Here is a 16,537-nt window from a genome sequence, read left to right as displayed (position 1 = left end):
CATAGAATAATTATTTACTGTGGTACAAAGTATCGATTAACTACTGTCCGGAGTCCTACAATAAATCAAATTCAAATGCTCTGTATGCTATTCCCTTAATACTTAGGGTGAGATGATTAAATCTCAAATATTGTCAGGTCACCAAAGAATTCTTTCACCAGATGTGAATAGCAGCAAGCAAGCAGCTATTTGAAACAAGCCAATCTATACTAGACCCCAACCCCTATTGATCAAGTAGTCTAAACATAGGAATAAGCCTGGTATTCCGGATATGAAGTAGTTTACAGACCTTATACAAGGACTAGGAACAGGTTTAGGAGAGCGAAAACTGGCAGATTGGGGGAAGTTCGCCGAGGCCGAAGGATTAAGCTTGCATGTGAGACGGCGGGCGTCGCATTGTCAAACCTCCGGTGATTGCGCCCGGAGTTCCCGCTGGGACCACCCGTTTGATGTCTTGTCCGACTACTCCGTACTTACAGAGTGAATAGTCTACCTAGTACTAGTTATTCACAATTATTGTTTACCTCTTGTGGTGGGTTGGTCGAATCTCTATACTTCCAGGTGTCTATTGGCTCACTACAATAGGGCTTAGCTGTTTGGAGAATGTACTGTGCAGCTCCGTACAATGCTGTATGACTATAACGAAAACTTACGGTATACACAGGGGTTTACTTCCACACGAGGATGGAAACATGGTCGAATCTTCATCCAGCTTGTTAAGCACCAACTTTCTCTCACCGTCAGTTGTGTAACCATGGTCTGTCACACACTAAACTCCTCATAGATCAAGCCGTTTCTTCGATGCAGATGGGCAACCAAAGGGATCTTCGCTCAAATTCCGCGCGATCAGCCACCCTCGGGCCAATGAGTTTCCCTGTGGCCAGTGGTTCGTTTCACCTACTCTCGCTTCGCTCCACTGTTGGGGTCGAAATGCTCTCCCGCTGCATCAGGATTGCTTTTGCAGCTTCTAAGAAAAGAAAAGCATCGGCTCCAGACGGAGGCGAGGGTCCCTCCGTCCGTCTGCGCTCCTCCTCCCTGCTGGGGTCAACGCCGCCGTCGCTCTCGCAGAACCGGGGTTATATCAAGTCGCCGTCGCTGCTCGCTACATTCTTCTTTCTCCCCTTTCTTCATCACGATTCCACCCATCTTCTCATTTCCTCCTCTACCTATCTTCCGACTCGCTCAGTACTTACTGATAATACTTAATTTCTATCGAAGTTGGTGCTTGTCTCTTTCCTGTCAAGCATATCAAGTCACCCCACCTGCATACATACATACCTCGTTGTCGCAAGGCGCAAGGACTCAATTAAAACCGACCTGATCAAACCTAATTCATCCGATCTACTTTCTACTTCCACCACCATGCAGCTCACCACCTTGTTCGGGCTTGCTCTCTCCACCCTGAGCCTTACCTCTGCCTCGCCTATTTCCTATCCCAGTCGCCGTGACAGCGCGGCGTTGACCTGGCACGTTTCCAACTTCACCACCGGCTGCTCGCCGGGAGGCTGCGTTTACAACTTCAACATCCTCGGTGTGGCAACCAAGAACACGCCTGGCTTCAATACTACCTGCTCTGGTACGACCACGGATAGCAGCTCCGACGACCTCGTCTCCTGCCAGAACCCTTTGATCAAGTCCCGCGTCAAAGCCGAGCCGTATCCGCTGTGGAATGTCCGGGCTGAACACGAATGGATCCTCCCTGGCGATGCCGAGTTCTTTGCTTTCGGAGAGACTAATGTCACCTCGTCGACGCCGCGGTTCACAATCCCCGTCACCGAGGAGTATGGTGTCGCCTAAAGAAGTAGGAGATGAGCCAATCTCACCGCCCTGTCTGGTGTTTGTTTAAGATGATGTTACCCTCCGGAGGGTAATTTGACGGAGGGGTGGGATACGAACTGTTTTTGTATCATATGATTATCATGTCTGTTTCTTTGTGTGGTATTTGTGTATTGTTGATATGGGATAAGTTAGGGGTTGTTTACCTAATAATGTCTGGTTACATGATGGGCAAAAAGTGGCTAATGCAGGACAAATGTTATGACCAACCAAATGAAAAGAATTCAAGTGATTTCATACTGCATTAAGTCCCATGTTTATGGACACCGTATTGTTTAGACTCGGGTGGGCAATTAATTAACTGGTTGCATTGACCGAATGTTGATGAGGGGCGAATTACGGAGTGGTGAGTAGAGTAGGGAGGGACAGTTCACTGCAAGTCGGATTTCCGGTGACATCATCATCGCCGTCAACATCTGCAATCACCCGTTGCTCTCCTTCCTTCCACATCTCCTCCACACCGAAATTGCTCAGCCTCTGTTCGTTCCGCTGTGGCAATCATTATTGTTTGGACTAGGTGGATGGAAGCCGTCATCATTCGCAAATATCTCCATCTCTCCTGGGTTCCCAGAAATTGGAGATCATCACCGGGTTGAAGCCCGTGCGTGCTTTACCTCATCCATCATTAATTATCTGCGCTGCCAATGACCAGGCCAGAGACGCGCATGTTCTCTTCTATATCACCAGGAATAGGTCTTTGAACTGGACCCTTCATTTGCAGCACGTAGACTTTCCCTTAGAATCTCATGGTACGTCTCAGCTTGGATTTGAGCTTTCTTCCTCTCTCCCCCACCCCTGGCATGCCAACACGGGACCTGACATGACATAATTTCCCGTCGCAGGCGTCGATCCTACGACAGATTGTCGCTGGTCCTAGACAGCAGCATCCCGAAGCAGGCTTGGATCTCTGTTACGTGACGGACAACTGTATGCTACACCTGAACCTCCTTGGAGATTCCATCGACTAATGACCAACTCCTTCTCCGCACCGCAGTGATCGCAACATCCGGTCCATCTTCCAACTACCCGCAGCGCGCATACAGAAACCCCCTTGACGAACTGGTCAAGTTCCTCGACTCCAAGCACGGCAGCGACTGGTGCATTTGGGAATTCCGTGCGGAGGGCACGGGATACCCCGACTCGGAAGTATATGGCCGGATCCATCATTACCCATGGCCGGACCACCACCCGCCCCCGTTTGCTCTCCTTCCCGCCATAACGGGGAGCATGCGCAACTACATCCATCGACTGGATGATCCTCAGTCTGCAAACAAACTGAAAAGTGACAACAAGCCCGACAGGGTTGCCGTCGTTCACTGCAAGGCGGGAAAGGGCCGCAGTGGGACCGTCGCCTGCAGCTATCTGATCAGCCAGGAGGGATGGAAGGCGGAGGACGCACTGCAGCGGTTCACGGAGCGCCGCATGAGGGTTGGGTTCGGTGCCGGTGTCAGCATACCTAGCCAGATGCGCTGGGTGGGGTACGTCGATCGGTGGTCGAATCAGCTGGAAAAGAAGTACATTGAACGGCCGGTTGAGATCCTTGAGGTACATGTCTGGGGCCTCCGAGATGGGGTCAAGGTCGCCGTGGAGGGTTATGTCGACCAGGGCAAGAAGATCAAGAAGTTCCATCGATTCCACAAAACCGAGCGCACGGTCGTAGACGACGTGAATGTGACACTTTCCGAAAGCAAGAATGAAAACGCGCACCCGCTGCAGCAGAAGGGGAGCAGCAACAACAACAGCAACAGCGGTAGCCCCGAAGGATCATCCCCGACAGGTACCTCTACCCCCGAAAACCCGGCCGATTCCGCGACACCGACAACAACATCTTCATCAACAGGTTCAACGTCAGCCAAACCCCAGAACAACCAAATCAAACACATCTCCAACGCCATCTTCCGGCCCCGGCAGCCAATCGTCATCCCCACCTCTGACGTGAATATCGACTTCGAACGCCGTAGCAAGGCCGCCTACACAGGCTGGGCGATGGTCACCTCAATCGCGCACGTCTGGTTCAACGCCTACTTCGAGGGCGGCCATGAGCACGACTCCGGGGTATTTTCAAGCGAGTGGGACGCATTGGACGGCATCAAGGGTACCACCCGCAAAGGCGTCAAGGCCCTCGACCGCGTCAAAGTCGTCTGGCGCTACGCTCCCTCCAAGCAACACGGCAGTGATGAGAGGAGTAGCATCGACCATACGACCAACAACGGAGCCACCACCGTGGACGAAGGCCAACCCATCACCGAGCCCAAACCTGGTGAGCCAGCTCCCGAAACCCAACCCCCGGACTGGCACATCCATGCGACCGACTCCGACCAACAGGAGAATCTGGACCCCGCCGAATGTGGTAGTGCTTCAAGGAACCCGAGCTCCTCTTCCTCCTCTAAAAAGGACCACGGCCACCATAAACACAAGCACGGACACAAATCCTCGATGGCGTCGGACCATTCCATGGCCGCGGAGCTGACGGCCACAGCCGCAGCGTCGATCCAGGACTGGGGGAAACATCTCGGGTTACGGAAGCAGACAGACGAGAGTAAGGATGTCAGTCTAGCCGGGAGTGAGGATGAGGTGCGAGAGTCCGGGGAAGGAGAGTTGTTGAAGCAGACGACGAAGAAGACGTGAAGATTACCGTAAACTTGATCTTCTTCCTCCCTATCGTCTGAAAAGTCCCACGACTCGCATGTTTTGGGAACCGGCTCTTGGGTCGATAATCATGCTTCAGCGTTTCCTTTCTGTCTGTTTTCTTCGGGGAAACTATTAGAAGTAAGTATACGGATAAATGGTGCTTTACCCTTCTTATACCCCGTGTTGGCTTTTTCTGTTATATTCATTCTGTTTTGTTTTGTACATACATACACACACTGCGTGTTCCATAATTGTTCGAGATTGCGGAAGCTTGGTGGAATCGGCTTCCCCTCCCTGTCTGGCTTGCATACATACATACACAGCAAGAGGCATAACGCTCGGATATGGAAGAAGAAGGTTTTCTAAGCTAGATGAAAATGCAGCTTATGTACTGTACACTGGCGGATCCAACAGGCAGTCTGCCGGACATAGGGAATCAAGAAACAGATATTGCGAGACAAATAAGGAAGCCAAGAACCAAGTAAGTGTGCGTGGTAGTAGTATATGCAACTCCCCTATTCCTCCCGTGACAATCATAATCCATTATTCCTGAGATGCGCAAACTCCAAGCTTGAACGCCCGTTCGTAAGGGGGTTTCTTTTCCTCATCATCTACTGAGTATGTTGATGACATCATACACAAAGGAAAGTGATTTGGTTCAATATTGAAGGGAAAAGAAATTCTTTCTAGATGGGAACAAACCCGGCCAGCCGCTGCCGATGCTCCTGCTCCTCCCGCCGTAGCCGGTCCGATCTCTTGCGCTCGTACACGGCCCGGACCACGCGCTTGACCTGGTCCTCGCCCTGGGCGAAGTTGGCCTTGGCCAGGCCGACGACGGAGTCGATCTGCTCGGGCGTGTAGACGAAGTTCCAGGTGGACAGGAAGTCGTCGACGTCCGGGTTGATGGAGCCCGGGTACGGGGTGAGCGGTTTCGCGGGGTCGGAGACCTTGGCGGAGGTGGTGCTTTCGGAGTGGTGGGTCGGGGTGCGGGACGGGTTCAGCGAGGAGGAGGACGGGAGGTTCGGGGCGGATGGGTTGGGGAGGAGGGGGAAGTAGACGACGGCGATGCCTGCATCGGGTCGCATAAGGTGGAAGTCGGAATCGGCGTGGTCGTCGGCGTGGTCGCCGTCGTCGCTCGTGTGGCGGCGGGGCTGGAAGAGCCGTTTCGAGGGCGGGGGCTCGCGGTCGGAGACCATCTCTTGTTTCGTGCCGACCCAGACGTTGCAGTAGTCCAGGTCGGTGCTTTGGCTGGGGGTCGGGTGCGTGGCGGTGGGATCTTCGTCCTGCGTGATGCCCCGTTGGGTGTTATCCGACGAGGATGTTGGAGAAGAAGTGGGCTGAAAGGTCTTGTCTTTCGCCGCGTTCATCCTCTTGTTGATCTCGTCCTCGGAGATGTTTTGCGGCTCGCGGAGAGTCTCCTCGGTGATCTTGGGTTCTTCGCTCTCGCGCGGCCAGCCGGCGCCGATCGGCCAGCCCTTGATGCCTCGTTGGCGAGCGTAGCCGTCTACGACGGAGAGCCAGTTCTCGCGCTTGATGTCGGCTGAGGCGTCGAAGGCAATGATCACGTCCACCTCCCGACCAGGTCGGAGTAACGGGTAGATGGGGAGGTTGTTGCTCATGCCTGCATCCATGAGACGGAGATGCTTGCTCTGAAAGATCGAGTCCGGACATGAAGCGGGCAAGAGGTCCTTCATTCCTAGGACGTAGTTCGGAATCGCGGCTGGGTCAATAGGGTGAACCCGGATCAGGTCCTTCGTCTTGCCCTGAATCAAGGAATCGATGCCGCCGAATCCAGTAATGCCCCTCACCACGGGTCGGATCTCTTTGTAATAGTGAGATAGAGTGGCACAGAAAGCGCTACCCCAGATGCCCATTAATCCCGGAACGCGGAGTTCGGGGATGGGGGATATCTGTTCACGCTTGACGTTGGCACCACCGTAGAAATGTCTCCCCAATGCCCAGGTCGGTATGCCAGCACCGAGTTCCTCGCAGAAGAACTCGTACGGCGTGAATTCGAACCACTGGAACCAAGCTTCATTTTTCGATTCTTTGATGACATCCTCAGGCTTGGGATGTTTGCCGTCTTCATCTTTGATCTCGACTATGGGGATCTCATGGCGGACAGCAGTGTAGATAGGAAGTGGATGCGCTCCATTGGTGAGGTTGTATCTTTGATTGGAGAGCTTGAGATCTCGATCACAAACCCCCAGTTCGCCCTTGGGTACTAACAATCTTGCAGCCAATAGCATGCCGTATATATCGACCAGACCGAAGTCGGCGCCGGGATCGCCCTTGAGCTTCTCGACCAATCCGCTCAGCAGATATTTGTTGGTGGGTGCGGTGGTGAGCAGCTTAAGTGCTGCCGGAGGAAACGCTAAGTGGATTCCCAGCCTATTTTTCAGGTGATCAACCTGCTTGTTGAAATTACGCCCCGTGATAGACGAATGGTACAATGTTTGTAGCCAGCAGCTTCCGCTCACCCCCGCGGTGTAGGTCACGCAGTCCCAGAGCCCGGCTTCTTGGGCCGCGAGGTACGAGCCTGTGCCGGCGACAAGCGCACGTAGACCTCCTCCCGAGCCACACATAGCTATGGTAGGGACATCGTCGGGATGAATGTCCTCTTCGTTGATGTTGAGATAGGACGCAAGGGCTGTTACGGCGTAGTTTCGTCGTCTTTCTCTGTACACCAGTTCTTCATCACACAGACTATCCCCGACCCGGACTCTTGCCTTTCGTAGAATCTCAGGGTTGATATCCGGATCATGAGCCTCCTTCCAGATCTCGTCGGCAAGAGAGCCAGGGGCCATTGATAGCTCCCGTTGGAGCTTCTGCATTGATGCGGGTAGCAGACGGGTCCAGTCGGGAATGATGTAGTTTTTGAGGTTCTCTAGCTCAATCCAGTCTGGGGTGCCCACTGATAGCTTGACGCCCTCGAACTTCCCCAAGATGTTGGTCCAAATTGACCCCGCATCTTCATGATGCGCGTCTTGTCTCGAGCCATGCCCTGGCAAGTAGTCGCTGAGTGACGAGGTCTTTTTCGAATCTTTGTCCGCGAAGACGGAAGAGGTGGTAGAAAAGAGGGCTCTCGGCTCGGCCTGTAGTAATAGTTGCTTATTTGGGAGGTATCGACCACCGGCGACGTAGAGTACCCCGCCGCCCAGGGCAATTAGAAAGGTAGGAGGAATTGTCCAATGCAAGCGCGATGCTTTCGCAGCACCCATGGTGAGATGGGTACTCCGTAGGATAAGAGGAGCAGTGGCGGGCAGCATGCAATGATGAAGTCCATAACGGGGGAGGGGGGGGGGAAAGATCCAGACCGCGACGATCAGGTACTACTTAAGCAAATTCCATTTCTTCATTCCGACGGATTCGAGCTGGTCGAGGAAATGTAGCCATTACCATTACATCATATCATGTGATGCATCAGTTTTGGGGCTCAGCCAAACTCCGGTACGCAAGACGGGCCGAAACTACCATATCGAGGCAAGCGCGCATTGCGGAGTCCCGCAGCAAAGCAGAGCAAAGCAAGCAAAATGCGCCCGGTGTCCGTCCGGGGCAGATGAAGAAGGGGACTCGGGACGGAACTCTCACTCATCTCTTGGAGGTATATTAAACCAACTGTCATGCTTGTTTCATGAGGCCAGGTGCCTCGTTGGTCAGCTCTTCATTCTGACGTGTCGCCTATTCATCTAATATCCCTTCCCCCTCAATTATCTTGTTATCCCTTATCGCATCGAATGAGCGAGGAATGACGTCTCTCCGTTCTTGCATAGTCGATTTCATTTACGAATCCCTGATTGTCTGATGTTGACGGTGGGACCGGCCGATCGAGTCCTCCTTCGCCATGGTCGCCCCAAGGAACGCCGCATACGCTGAGGAAAGTGCAGAGGTCGAGGTCCTCTACGCCAACCTTGAGAAGCTGAAGCTCCTCACCAAGAAAATCCAGGGCTCCTTGGTGCGTCTTGAAACCGGCGGAAACGTGGTCAAGCATGCCATCGGTCCTATCTACAGTAATACCCAATCCCTCCAGATCACCAACAGCAACATTGAAAAAGTCAATGAAGCTATTGAGCGCCTGCGCCAACCCCTCAATGCCAAGGGACAAGAAGAAGGCATTATCCGTTCCGAGTATGCCCCCTCCGTTAACACCACTGCCACCGGCTGTCTTCATTTTGCTGACCCCCTGAAGCCCTCAGAGTGTCGGAGTGTCGCAATATCTTTCGGCCGTGAGACGTGTGGAAAAGGCGCTCGCGGACTTGAACTCGACCAATCTGCGATCCAACCAGAAAGCAATCACGGACTTCAACTCTTTACTGAGCCTCGGCAATTCCCAACTTCAAGACTTGCTCCGCAGCCGGCTAGGCGAGAATGTCGGTGCCATCGAGCCTTTACACTACCTAACCAAAGGTATGCGGTCATCTGACAGCCCCGCTGGACGAAAGAAAGCTGACATTCATTACGTTTAGAGCTCCCGTTCCCCTCACTCCCGGACGACGTCCTCACCGAATTAGGACCCGTGTGCGCCACCATCGCCTCTGCAGCAAGCTATGGGCCTCAGCGAGACGGCGGGAATCCCGCGCTCAAGATATACACCGATTTACGTGGACCATATATAACGGCAAGTTTGCAGAACCTTGCTATAGCGTCGTTGAATACCGTCAAGAGAAGAGCTGCGGACGGTCCTTACCGTCAAGGCACAAATGGTATCGGCATCTACTCCAATGCCTTGGAGAGCTTCATCTACACGGAACACGATATGATTGTGAGGATATTCACTGGAGGAGAGCGTGGTCTGGCTCTGCAAGCGACGTGTCGCTCGGCCTTGACTGAGTATTCGCAGACCCTTCGTGAGCTCAATCACTACATCCGAGCCAACCTAATGACGGACTGTTTTCTGGCTTTTGAGATTATCGAAATCGTTACTGCGATGTCTTATCGCGTCGATTCGAAGACAGGAGAACTTAAGAGCTTGTTTATCGAGGCGCTGAGGCCTGTGCGGGAAACAGCCAAGTCATCCCTCTCGGAGCTTCTCGAAGAAACAAAGCGCAAGGCCGCAGGTATATCTTTGCTTCCTCCGGATGGCGGATCAGTGCCTCTTGTGAGCGAAGTGATGAGTTCTCTCACTACATTGACTGGATACTCCGGGCCCCTGGCATCCATCCTGACCTCTTTGGGTGACGGAAACTGGCATTCGACTGCCAACGCAGCCACTACGCCCTTGGATGTCAGTCCAGACAGTTCGACCCTTTTGTCACATTTCATTCTTGATATGATCGAAGCCCTGATGATTGCGCTTGAGGCACGAGGTCGAGCACTTCACCGCTCCAAGGCAGTACAGGGAGTGTTTCTGTCAAACGTCTTCTGCACCGTGGACCGCTCTATCAGGTCGAGCCCAGAGCTAGCCAAATATCTTGGATCTGGAGACAGCATTGCACGGATTGATTCCTTCCGCAAACGGGCAACATCGACGTATCTTGATGCTTGGAAGGAGACGTCTCACTATCTTCTTGATGTGCAGTACACCTCCCGTGGTTCCGGCCGGCCAACTTCCGGAGGCGTGGTTGATTCCAGCGCCATTGTCAAATCGCTGTCGTCCAAAGATAAGGATGCGATCAAAGACAAGTTTAAGGCATTCAACGCCAGTTTCGAAGATCTGGTGACTCGCCATAAAGGTCTTTACATGGAACGCGAGGTGCGCGGGGTTCTCGCTCGGGAAGTGCAGGCAGTCCTGGAGCCTCTCTACGCGCGGTTTTGGGATCGGTACCATGAGATCGACAAGGGCAGAGGCAAGTATGTCAAATTCGACAAAGCAAGTCTCTCTGCGCAGTTGGCAGCGCTGGGATGAATGCGGGCAAAACCCGCAACAAGCACTGTGGGGGTCCGCCATACCGAATGCAGGAGGTTGGTCGTGTTGATCATTACCTTCTAATGGTTGGGTGTGAATAAACGAGGGCCAAATTTGGCGGATATAGGTTTCTTCTCTTAATGTTTTATTCTAACTAGATTATCTTTTTATGGTATCTTATCCTTATTGACCACCATTGACTACTACTGGATAACTGGATACTAGACCGTAATACTTCACCAGTGCAGTGGACGCATTAGGAAAGATCGAAAAGGGGTCGTGCGTTTTTCCCCCACGTCGGGGACCGTCCGTCATGTGATGATTAGCCCCTCCGGATGATAACGTGACTGATAAGCGGAGACCCCGCTAAGAGTCATCCAGCCCGCTGTAAATTTTCCTGGCTCTACGCACCACTTCTTGACTCCATCCATCCTCTTTTCTCCTTTTCTGCCTGCCAATTCCTGCGGAAATCCCTTCAATCCCGTTTCTGACAGGATGTCTTCCAGCAACGATGTCTACCAGACCCCTCTCAACTCGCGTTATGCGAGTAAGTTCCTCCTGACACCTCCTTGACGATATCTGCCAGCCGGAGCGATATCGGACTAATTGTTGTTCGGGTGTTCAGGCAATGAGATGAAGTATCTCTTCTCTCCCCGAAACCGTTTCTCTACCTGGAGACAGCTGTGGTTGTGGCTTGCTGAGTCGGAAAAAGGTGATTATCCTTGGTCGCTGTGCAACAGCTCTCTCTCTCTCCATCTCCATATCGCAGTCTGCGAGCTGCCGACTAATCAGAAGGCCCCTTCTCCCAGAACTCGGTTTGGCTATCTCCGATGAGGCGATTGAGCAGATGAAGGCTCACCTGGTCATCCAGGATGACGAGTTCCAGGTTGCCGCAGAGGAGGAGAAGCGTCGGAGACACGACGTCATGGCCCACGTTCACGCCTACGGCCAGGTCGCCCCCGCTGCCGCGGGTATCATCCACTGGGGTGCCACCTCGTGTTACTGCACGGACAACGCCGATCTGATCTTCCTCCGCGACGGTCTCGATATCTTGATCCCCAAGCTTGCCGTTGTCATTGACAAGCTGTCTGCCTTCGCCAAGCAGTACAAGGATCTGCCCTGCCTGGGTTTCACCCACGGCCAGCCCGCTCAGCTGGTCACCGTCGGCAAGAGGGCTTGCTTGTGGATCCAGGACCTGCTCATGGATCTGCGCAACCTCGAGAGAGCCCGCGATGATCTGCGCTTCCGCGGTGTGAAGGGTACCACCGGTACTCAGGCTTCTTTCCTCCAGATCTTCAGCGGCGACCACGACAAGGTTGAGCAGTTGGACGAGCTGGTCACCAAGAAGGCCGGTTTCGACTCTGCTTTCATCATCTCCAGTCAGACCTACTCCCGTAAGATCGATGTCGATGTGGGCAATGCCCTCGGCTCCTTCGGTGCCACTTGCGAGCGCATTGGTATCGACATCCGCCACTTGGCCATGCTCAAGGAGGTCGAGGAGCCTTTCGAGAAGGACCAGATTGGCAGCAGTGCCATGGTGAGTTGCATTCTCCGACAATACGGAATAAAAGCTAACGTGATTGTTCCTTCGCAGGCCTACAAGCGTAACCCCATGCGTTCTGAGCGTCTGTGCTCCCTCGGAAGACACCTTCAGAACCTCCCCAAGGACGGTTTGGACACCTACTCTGCCCAGTGGTTCGAGCGCTCGCTGGTGAGATACTTTCGGCCTATTTGTTAGCCATGGCACCATCTGACAATCAGCAAATAGGACGACAGCGCTATCCGCCGTATCAGCATTCCCGAGCTCTACCTCTCCGCTGACGCCTGTCTCATCCTCCTGAGTAAGTGGCGACGATGCCAGCTCGAAAACTAGAATCCAGTTGCTGACCAGCCCATCATCACAGACAACGTCACCTCCGGCTTCGTCGTTTACCCCGAGGTCATCAAGCGTCGTGTCAACGACGAGCTTCCTTTCATGGCCACGTAAGTCACCTGATTATCCCCCCTGGGAGATTGGTCTCAGCCACTAACAAACTCAACAGTGAGAATGTAAGCCTCGCCCCCGAGAGAACAAGCATCCCACCCCAATTTCTCCTTCACCGAACCTCCCCTCTTCATTAACAAACGACTAACCACCACTAGATTATTATGGCCTGCGTCAAGAAGGGTCTTTCCCGTCAGGATGCCCACGAGGAAATCCGTATGTCTTCCTTTTCCCGCTCTTGAAACACCAACTTTCTACTCTTATCAAGTTCCCTTTAACCACAATTAACAAAATTGCAGGCGTCCTCTCCCACCAAGCCGCCGACAACGTCAAGAAGCACGGCAAGGACAACGACCTCCTCGACCGCGTCCGCCGTACCGCCTTCTTCGCCCCGATCCTGGACGAGCTCGACCAGCTCCTCGACCCCAGCACCTTCGTCGGCCGCGCCCCGCAGCAGGTCGAGAAGTTCACCTCCACCGAGGTCAAGAAGGCCCTTCAGCCCTACGAGGCTTCCCTCGCCAAGGCCGAGACGGCTGCTCTGTATGTATAGACACACATACACACAAGCTTTCAAGCCTGGTCACTTTCCCCCGAGTTGAGAACGAAGAAATGTCAAAAAGGTCTTTACAAGAGGGCAAAGAGGGGGAAGAAATAAAAAGTAGAAGCGAATATAGTCACATGCTAGTTTTGGGGAATTTCGCGGTTATGAGGAAGAAAAGTGTTAGGGTGTAGCAGAACAGAATCCGGGGTTGTATCGCAACGGGTCATGTATATACGGGTATACTTTAATGGATGATGGCAGATGGTTTTGTGCGATTCATGTTGTATTACGGGGTTGAGGAGGGATTGTCGTCCGTCTGAATTAGCGGGGAGGATTTGACCGACCTATCGCCGAAAGAGCTTCTTGTCTCTCTTGCTGAGATGAGATGACCGGGGGCCGAGATAACTACATGGTCCTAAAGAGACAGAGGAAGGAAATAGGATGGGGGGTGGGTGGGTGCTTGACCGTACCTAGTACAAAGTCTAAGGCCGCGGTCCGGCGGGTGGTTGGAGTTGGTTGGGCACTGGCCATGAGTCTGGAAGGCTAGATAGATACGGAGGTAGAGTCAATCTAAGAGCCGCGGGCCCTTGTGTGACTTTCCCAAAGAGGAATTCGCGGCTGAGGGCCTGGAACTGAGCCTGGAGGTGCCCGCCGGCGGGCCTCTCAGCAGACCTCAGGCGCCGTAAGTCCCGCTGAGCCTCCAGCATATACAGTACAAGCTGTGGTGATTCCAGTTGGAAGTCATAAATGTCATGATCTATCTATAATTCTTATCCGCCTATAAACAAAAAAAAAAAAAAAAAAAAAAAAACACGAAACACGAAACACGAAACACGAAACACAATATAAACAAACAAAAAGCGTAAGGAACAAGCCAAGAAAATAAGAAATGAACCGAAAAAAAACACGCATACACACGAGGTGGAGTATAAGCACATGAGACTTTTTTTACTCCCCCAAAAAATAGGAGTCGAGGTGGTCCCGAGCATGAAATGGCGATAAGCGGATAGAGAAATCAGGGTAGCTGATGCGATGTCCCTGGTGGAATATGTGATATGACGGAGAAAGACAGAGAAGGAGAGAAGAGTCGGTAGGTTGGAGATCTTGGTTCGACATTTTTTTTTTTCATTTACTATTTACAGAAAGGGTTATGTTAGTACGAGGCTAGTGGTACATCGAGCAGCCAAGGAAAGGTAGTGGAGAATGTGATGAGACAGTAACGAGCATAATAGAAATGATAGGAAACGCACCATGCCACGCTCAAACGATTTGGCCCTTATGTTCATACAATGTCATCCTTGTCAAGTACTTTTCAAGTAGCTGTTTCTCCCGGTCGTATCAAGACCATGAATGCCGTCCTCAAGTGAAAGTATTTCCCTTAGAAGGTTGAAAGCCAGTTGATGATCTGTGTATATTAGATCGAGAATCAATAAGAGGGGAGACGAGGGTAACGTACCATCATTGCTTGCACCAGAGCGACTTGCTCACCGTAGTGCTTTCCGTCCCAACTCTCGGCCTGCAGCGTCGCATTGTACAATCCCAAGGCATCCATACCTCGAGCACGAGCTTCCTTGATAGTGTCTTGCGAATACTGCCAGCTGGATGCGTGGATGTTGTCCCTAGCGTCCTTCCGGAGGCCAGGGGCGGTGGGACCGAGCCAGAGGAAAGGGGTGTTTTGTTTGGTCGCCTTGGCCATGGACAGCCATTCGTCCATGCTCTTCTGGGCGGCCGGTAGGGAGTATGAGGTCGAAAGCGAGAGGCTCAAGATCACAGGGACGGGCTTGCTTCGGTCCGCGGCTCTTCCTGTCAGGCGACGAAAGTGGTCGCGGGCACTCTTGGAGGCCGTGGAACCATCAGTGGCGAGGAAAGCATGAGATACACCTAAAATCAACCCAGAAGTCAACATCTGTACCCTAATGAGAGCTAAGGCATAGTACAGCCACCGGGTCACTCACGGGAGGGGCACGAGTATGGGGTCCGCAAGGCGGGGCTGCCGCTTTGTGCATCAACTTCATCACTCGAGGTGATCCGCAGGGGTAGACAGGCTGCTTGGGTGAATTGAGACTCGCATCGACATCTCTGGCTCAGGTCCTTGTCCATTTCCCAGTCTTTAAGAGAGCCGGTCGCGAGATTCTCCCTCAGAAGGATGTTGAACCCCGCATAGGCGTCGGCTAGGGCATCATCCCCAACAAAAACTATCCCATCGAATCTCTGCAGGATCTCACACACTTCAGAGCTGGAGTACCAACGATAAGCACAATCTGGACGGCGAGTCAGCCGGATGGTCACGAAAGGTTGGTAACTGTCTGAGCGGATTTCTCGGCAAGGTGCCCGACAGCGGGGCCACAGTTAATCTTGTCACTTGCCTTGGGACGTGTACGCAGCATTAAACCCGTGACGACCGCCATTGCTCATGGCACTTAGCAGTTCAGTTCGGGTTGAGCAGTACGCTGGATTGGATGCTCGCCTATCGCCGGTTGACGGGGTGTTGTACAGGGACAAAGAAGAGATGCCGCACTCACGTCGGCCCACATAATGAGCCAGTAAACTATGTATCAAAGCGGGCTGAATAAGTAACTCTGGCCATTGACTGACTCGCCGGGGACAAAGGATCAGGGACGGCAGGGCCCGAACTTACTCGGCTTGAGATTCATGGCGAATGGGGCCCCTCTGCGAAGGGGTGAAAGGCAAATAGAAGATGTCTCGGATGAGCCAGACAATATAGAAAACGCCCAACACCCACAGACAAGCCATCAGTTTGTATGTGGAGGATCGCCAGGTGACTCTACGAATCAACCTTCGTCCGTTGGGTCCCTCGATCGGACCCCGTCGTGGTGGAGCATTGTTCTGTTGCGTTCCAGAGAATGGATAGGCAAACGCCTCGTTCATCGCGGATGATAAGCCCATTGGTTCGCTATGGGAAGCACGGCGACGAGACATATTGGGGAGGGAGAAACAGGGTTTTTCTTTACATGCACTTGCAGCTGGGGGGAGGATGGTAGTACAAGAAGAGGAGGGTTTAGGGAAGATGCATCTGCTGGGAAGGACAACAACTTTCTGGGGGGTTCCGTTTGCTTTAGGGTAACGAAAGTCTGCGTGGCAAGACAGAGACCGAACAGACTCAGCAGAGCAAAGAGGCCCGCAGTAGAAGGAGATGAGCCCCGCCAAACAGCCCGAGGGGTATCCGGAAGGAGGGGTGAGGTTGATAGTAAAAGTACTGGAGACGAATCCAGGCGCGGCACAGAATGACGGCGATGCTGATGAGACCTGAGACCAGAGAGGGGCACAAAACGGCCAGGACGTCAGGCGCCTGTCCTTTCCTCGTCCTCTTGATTGTGGCTTTTTGTTTCCGTAACTCTCACTGTCACTTTGACTCTTTTTCTCCTGGCTTGGTGTTCTCTGCCTCTGTTCTGTCTCGCTTCCTGGCTTTTGGGTATTTCTGGCCCTCGAGGGCTGCCTGTTAGATAGTCGTCGCACTCGACTGCCCCACGTGCAATTTCCTTGCCCTCTACACTCGCAGAGTTGCTTTTCCTTCCCTTTGGGGGTCTGTCCAGTGTTCACTTTGCCCCTGCGAATTAACCAATACGAAGCCTCCAAGGTCTTAGCCACAGGCACGCACAGTGGATGAACCGGGCAGAAATCGGCTTAAAAAGGAAAGATAGTAGTAATCATGGGAGGGGCTAATAGACTGGATCCGAGC

At 52.9% G+C, this 16,537-nt stretch overlaps 7 protein-coding genes across 7 annotated transcripts; 5 read left to right on the top strand and 2 right to left on the bottom strand.

Annotated features, from left to right (window-relative positions):
• Positions 1-454: 454 nt before the first annotated feature.
• BO86DRAFT_153879 (uncharacterized protein) lies at positions 455-1,438 on the top strand. The gene is made up of 4 exons (XM_025666346.1): positions 455-532; positions 586-610; positions 665-715; positions 785-1,438. The coding sequence occupies exons 2-4, from the start codon at positions 604-606 to the stop codon at positions 1,204-1,206; spliced, it is 480 nt and encodes a 159-aa protein (XP_025525284.1). The 5' UTR covers positions 455-532; positions 586-603; the 3' UTR covers positions 1,207-1,438.
• Positions 1,004-2,160, top strand: BO86DRAFT_153871 (uncharacterized protein). The gene has a single exon (XM_025666345.1). The coding sequence runs from the start codon at positions 1,363-1,365 to the stop codon at positions 1,795-1,797; it is 435 nt and encodes a 144-aa protein (XP_025525283.1). The 5' UTR covers positions 1,004-1,362; the 3' UTR covers positions 1,798-2,160.
• Positions 2,161-2,478: 318 nt separating this feature from the next.
• Positions 2,479-4,509, top strand: BO86DRAFT_153796 (putative phosphatidylinositol-3,4,5-trisphosphate 3-phosphatase). Its single transcript, XM_025666344.1, has 3 exons — positions 2,479-2,585; positions 2,679-2,763; positions 2,831-4,509. Exons 1-3 carry the CDS (start codon positions 2,583-2,585, stop codon positions 4,462-4,464), a joined length of 1,722 nt encoding a protein of 573 aa, XP_025525282.1. The 5' UTR covers positions 2,479-2,582; the 3' UTR covers positions 4,465-4,509.
• Positions 4,510-5,153: 644 nt separating this feature from the next.
• BO86DRAFT_420861 (putative phospholipase A2 (PlaA)) lies at positions 5,154-7,688 on the bottom strand (the record flags this gene model as incomplete). The annotated part of the gene is made up of 1 exon (XM_025675235.1): positions 5,154-7,688. The coding sequence occupies one exon, from the start codon at positions 7,686-7,688 to the stop codon at positions 5,154-5,156; it is 2,535 nt and encodes an 844-aa protein (XP_025525281.1).
• Positions 7,689-8,021: 333 nt separating this feature from the next.
• Positions 8,022-10,459, top strand: BO86DRAFT_343473 (EXO70 family protein). Its single transcript, XM_025669149.1, has 3 exons — positions 8,022-8,595; positions 8,657-8,874; positions 8,934-10,459. Exons 1-3 carry the CDS (start codon positions 8,312-8,314, stop codon positions 10,310-10,312), a joined length of 1,881 nt encoding a protein of 626 aa, XP_025525280.1. The 5' UTR covers positions 8,022-8,311; the 3' UTR covers positions 10,313-10,459.
• A 331-nt stretch (positions 10,460-10,790) lies between these two features.
• On the top strand, positions 10,791-13,098 carry ade13 (adenylosuccinase ADE13). The gene is made up of 9 exons (XM_025672526.1): positions 10,791-10,859; positions 10,938-11,024; positions 11,122-11,849; positions 11,907-12,023; positions 12,081-12,153; positions 12,217-12,295; positions 12,355-12,361; positions 12,455-12,512; positions 12,596-13,098. Exons 1-9 carry the CDS (start codon positions 10,808-10,810, stop codon positions 12,844-12,846), a joined length of 1,452 nt encoding a protein of 483 aa, XP_025525279.1. The 5' UTR covers positions 10,791-10,807; the 3' UTR covers positions 12,847-13,098.
• Positions 13,099-14,263: 1,165 nt separating this feature from the next.
• BO86DRAFT_318547 (uncharacterized protein) lies at positions 14,264-15,777 on the bottom strand (the record flags this gene model as incomplete). The annotated part of the gene is made up of 4 exons (XM_025668217.1): positions 14,264-14,718; positions 14,793-15,139; positions 15,200-15,385; positions 15,476-15,777. 4 exons carry the CDS (start codon positions 15,775-15,777, stop codon positions 14,264-14,266), a joined length of 1,290 nt encoding a protein of 429 aa, XP_025525278.1.
• Positions 15,778-16,537: the final 760 nt, after the last annotated feature.

This window comes from Aspergillus japonicus, assembly GCF_003184785.1.
Source record: "Aspergillus japonicus CBS 114.51 unplaced genomic scaffold BO86scaffold_46, whole genome shotgun sequence".
In the NCBI taxonomy this organism is placed as follows: Eukaryota; Fungi; Ascomycota; class Eurotiomycetes; order Eurotiales; family Aspergillaceae; genus Aspergillus; species Aspergillus japonicus.
This window is presented reverse-complemented; position numbering and strand designations above follow the sequence as displayed.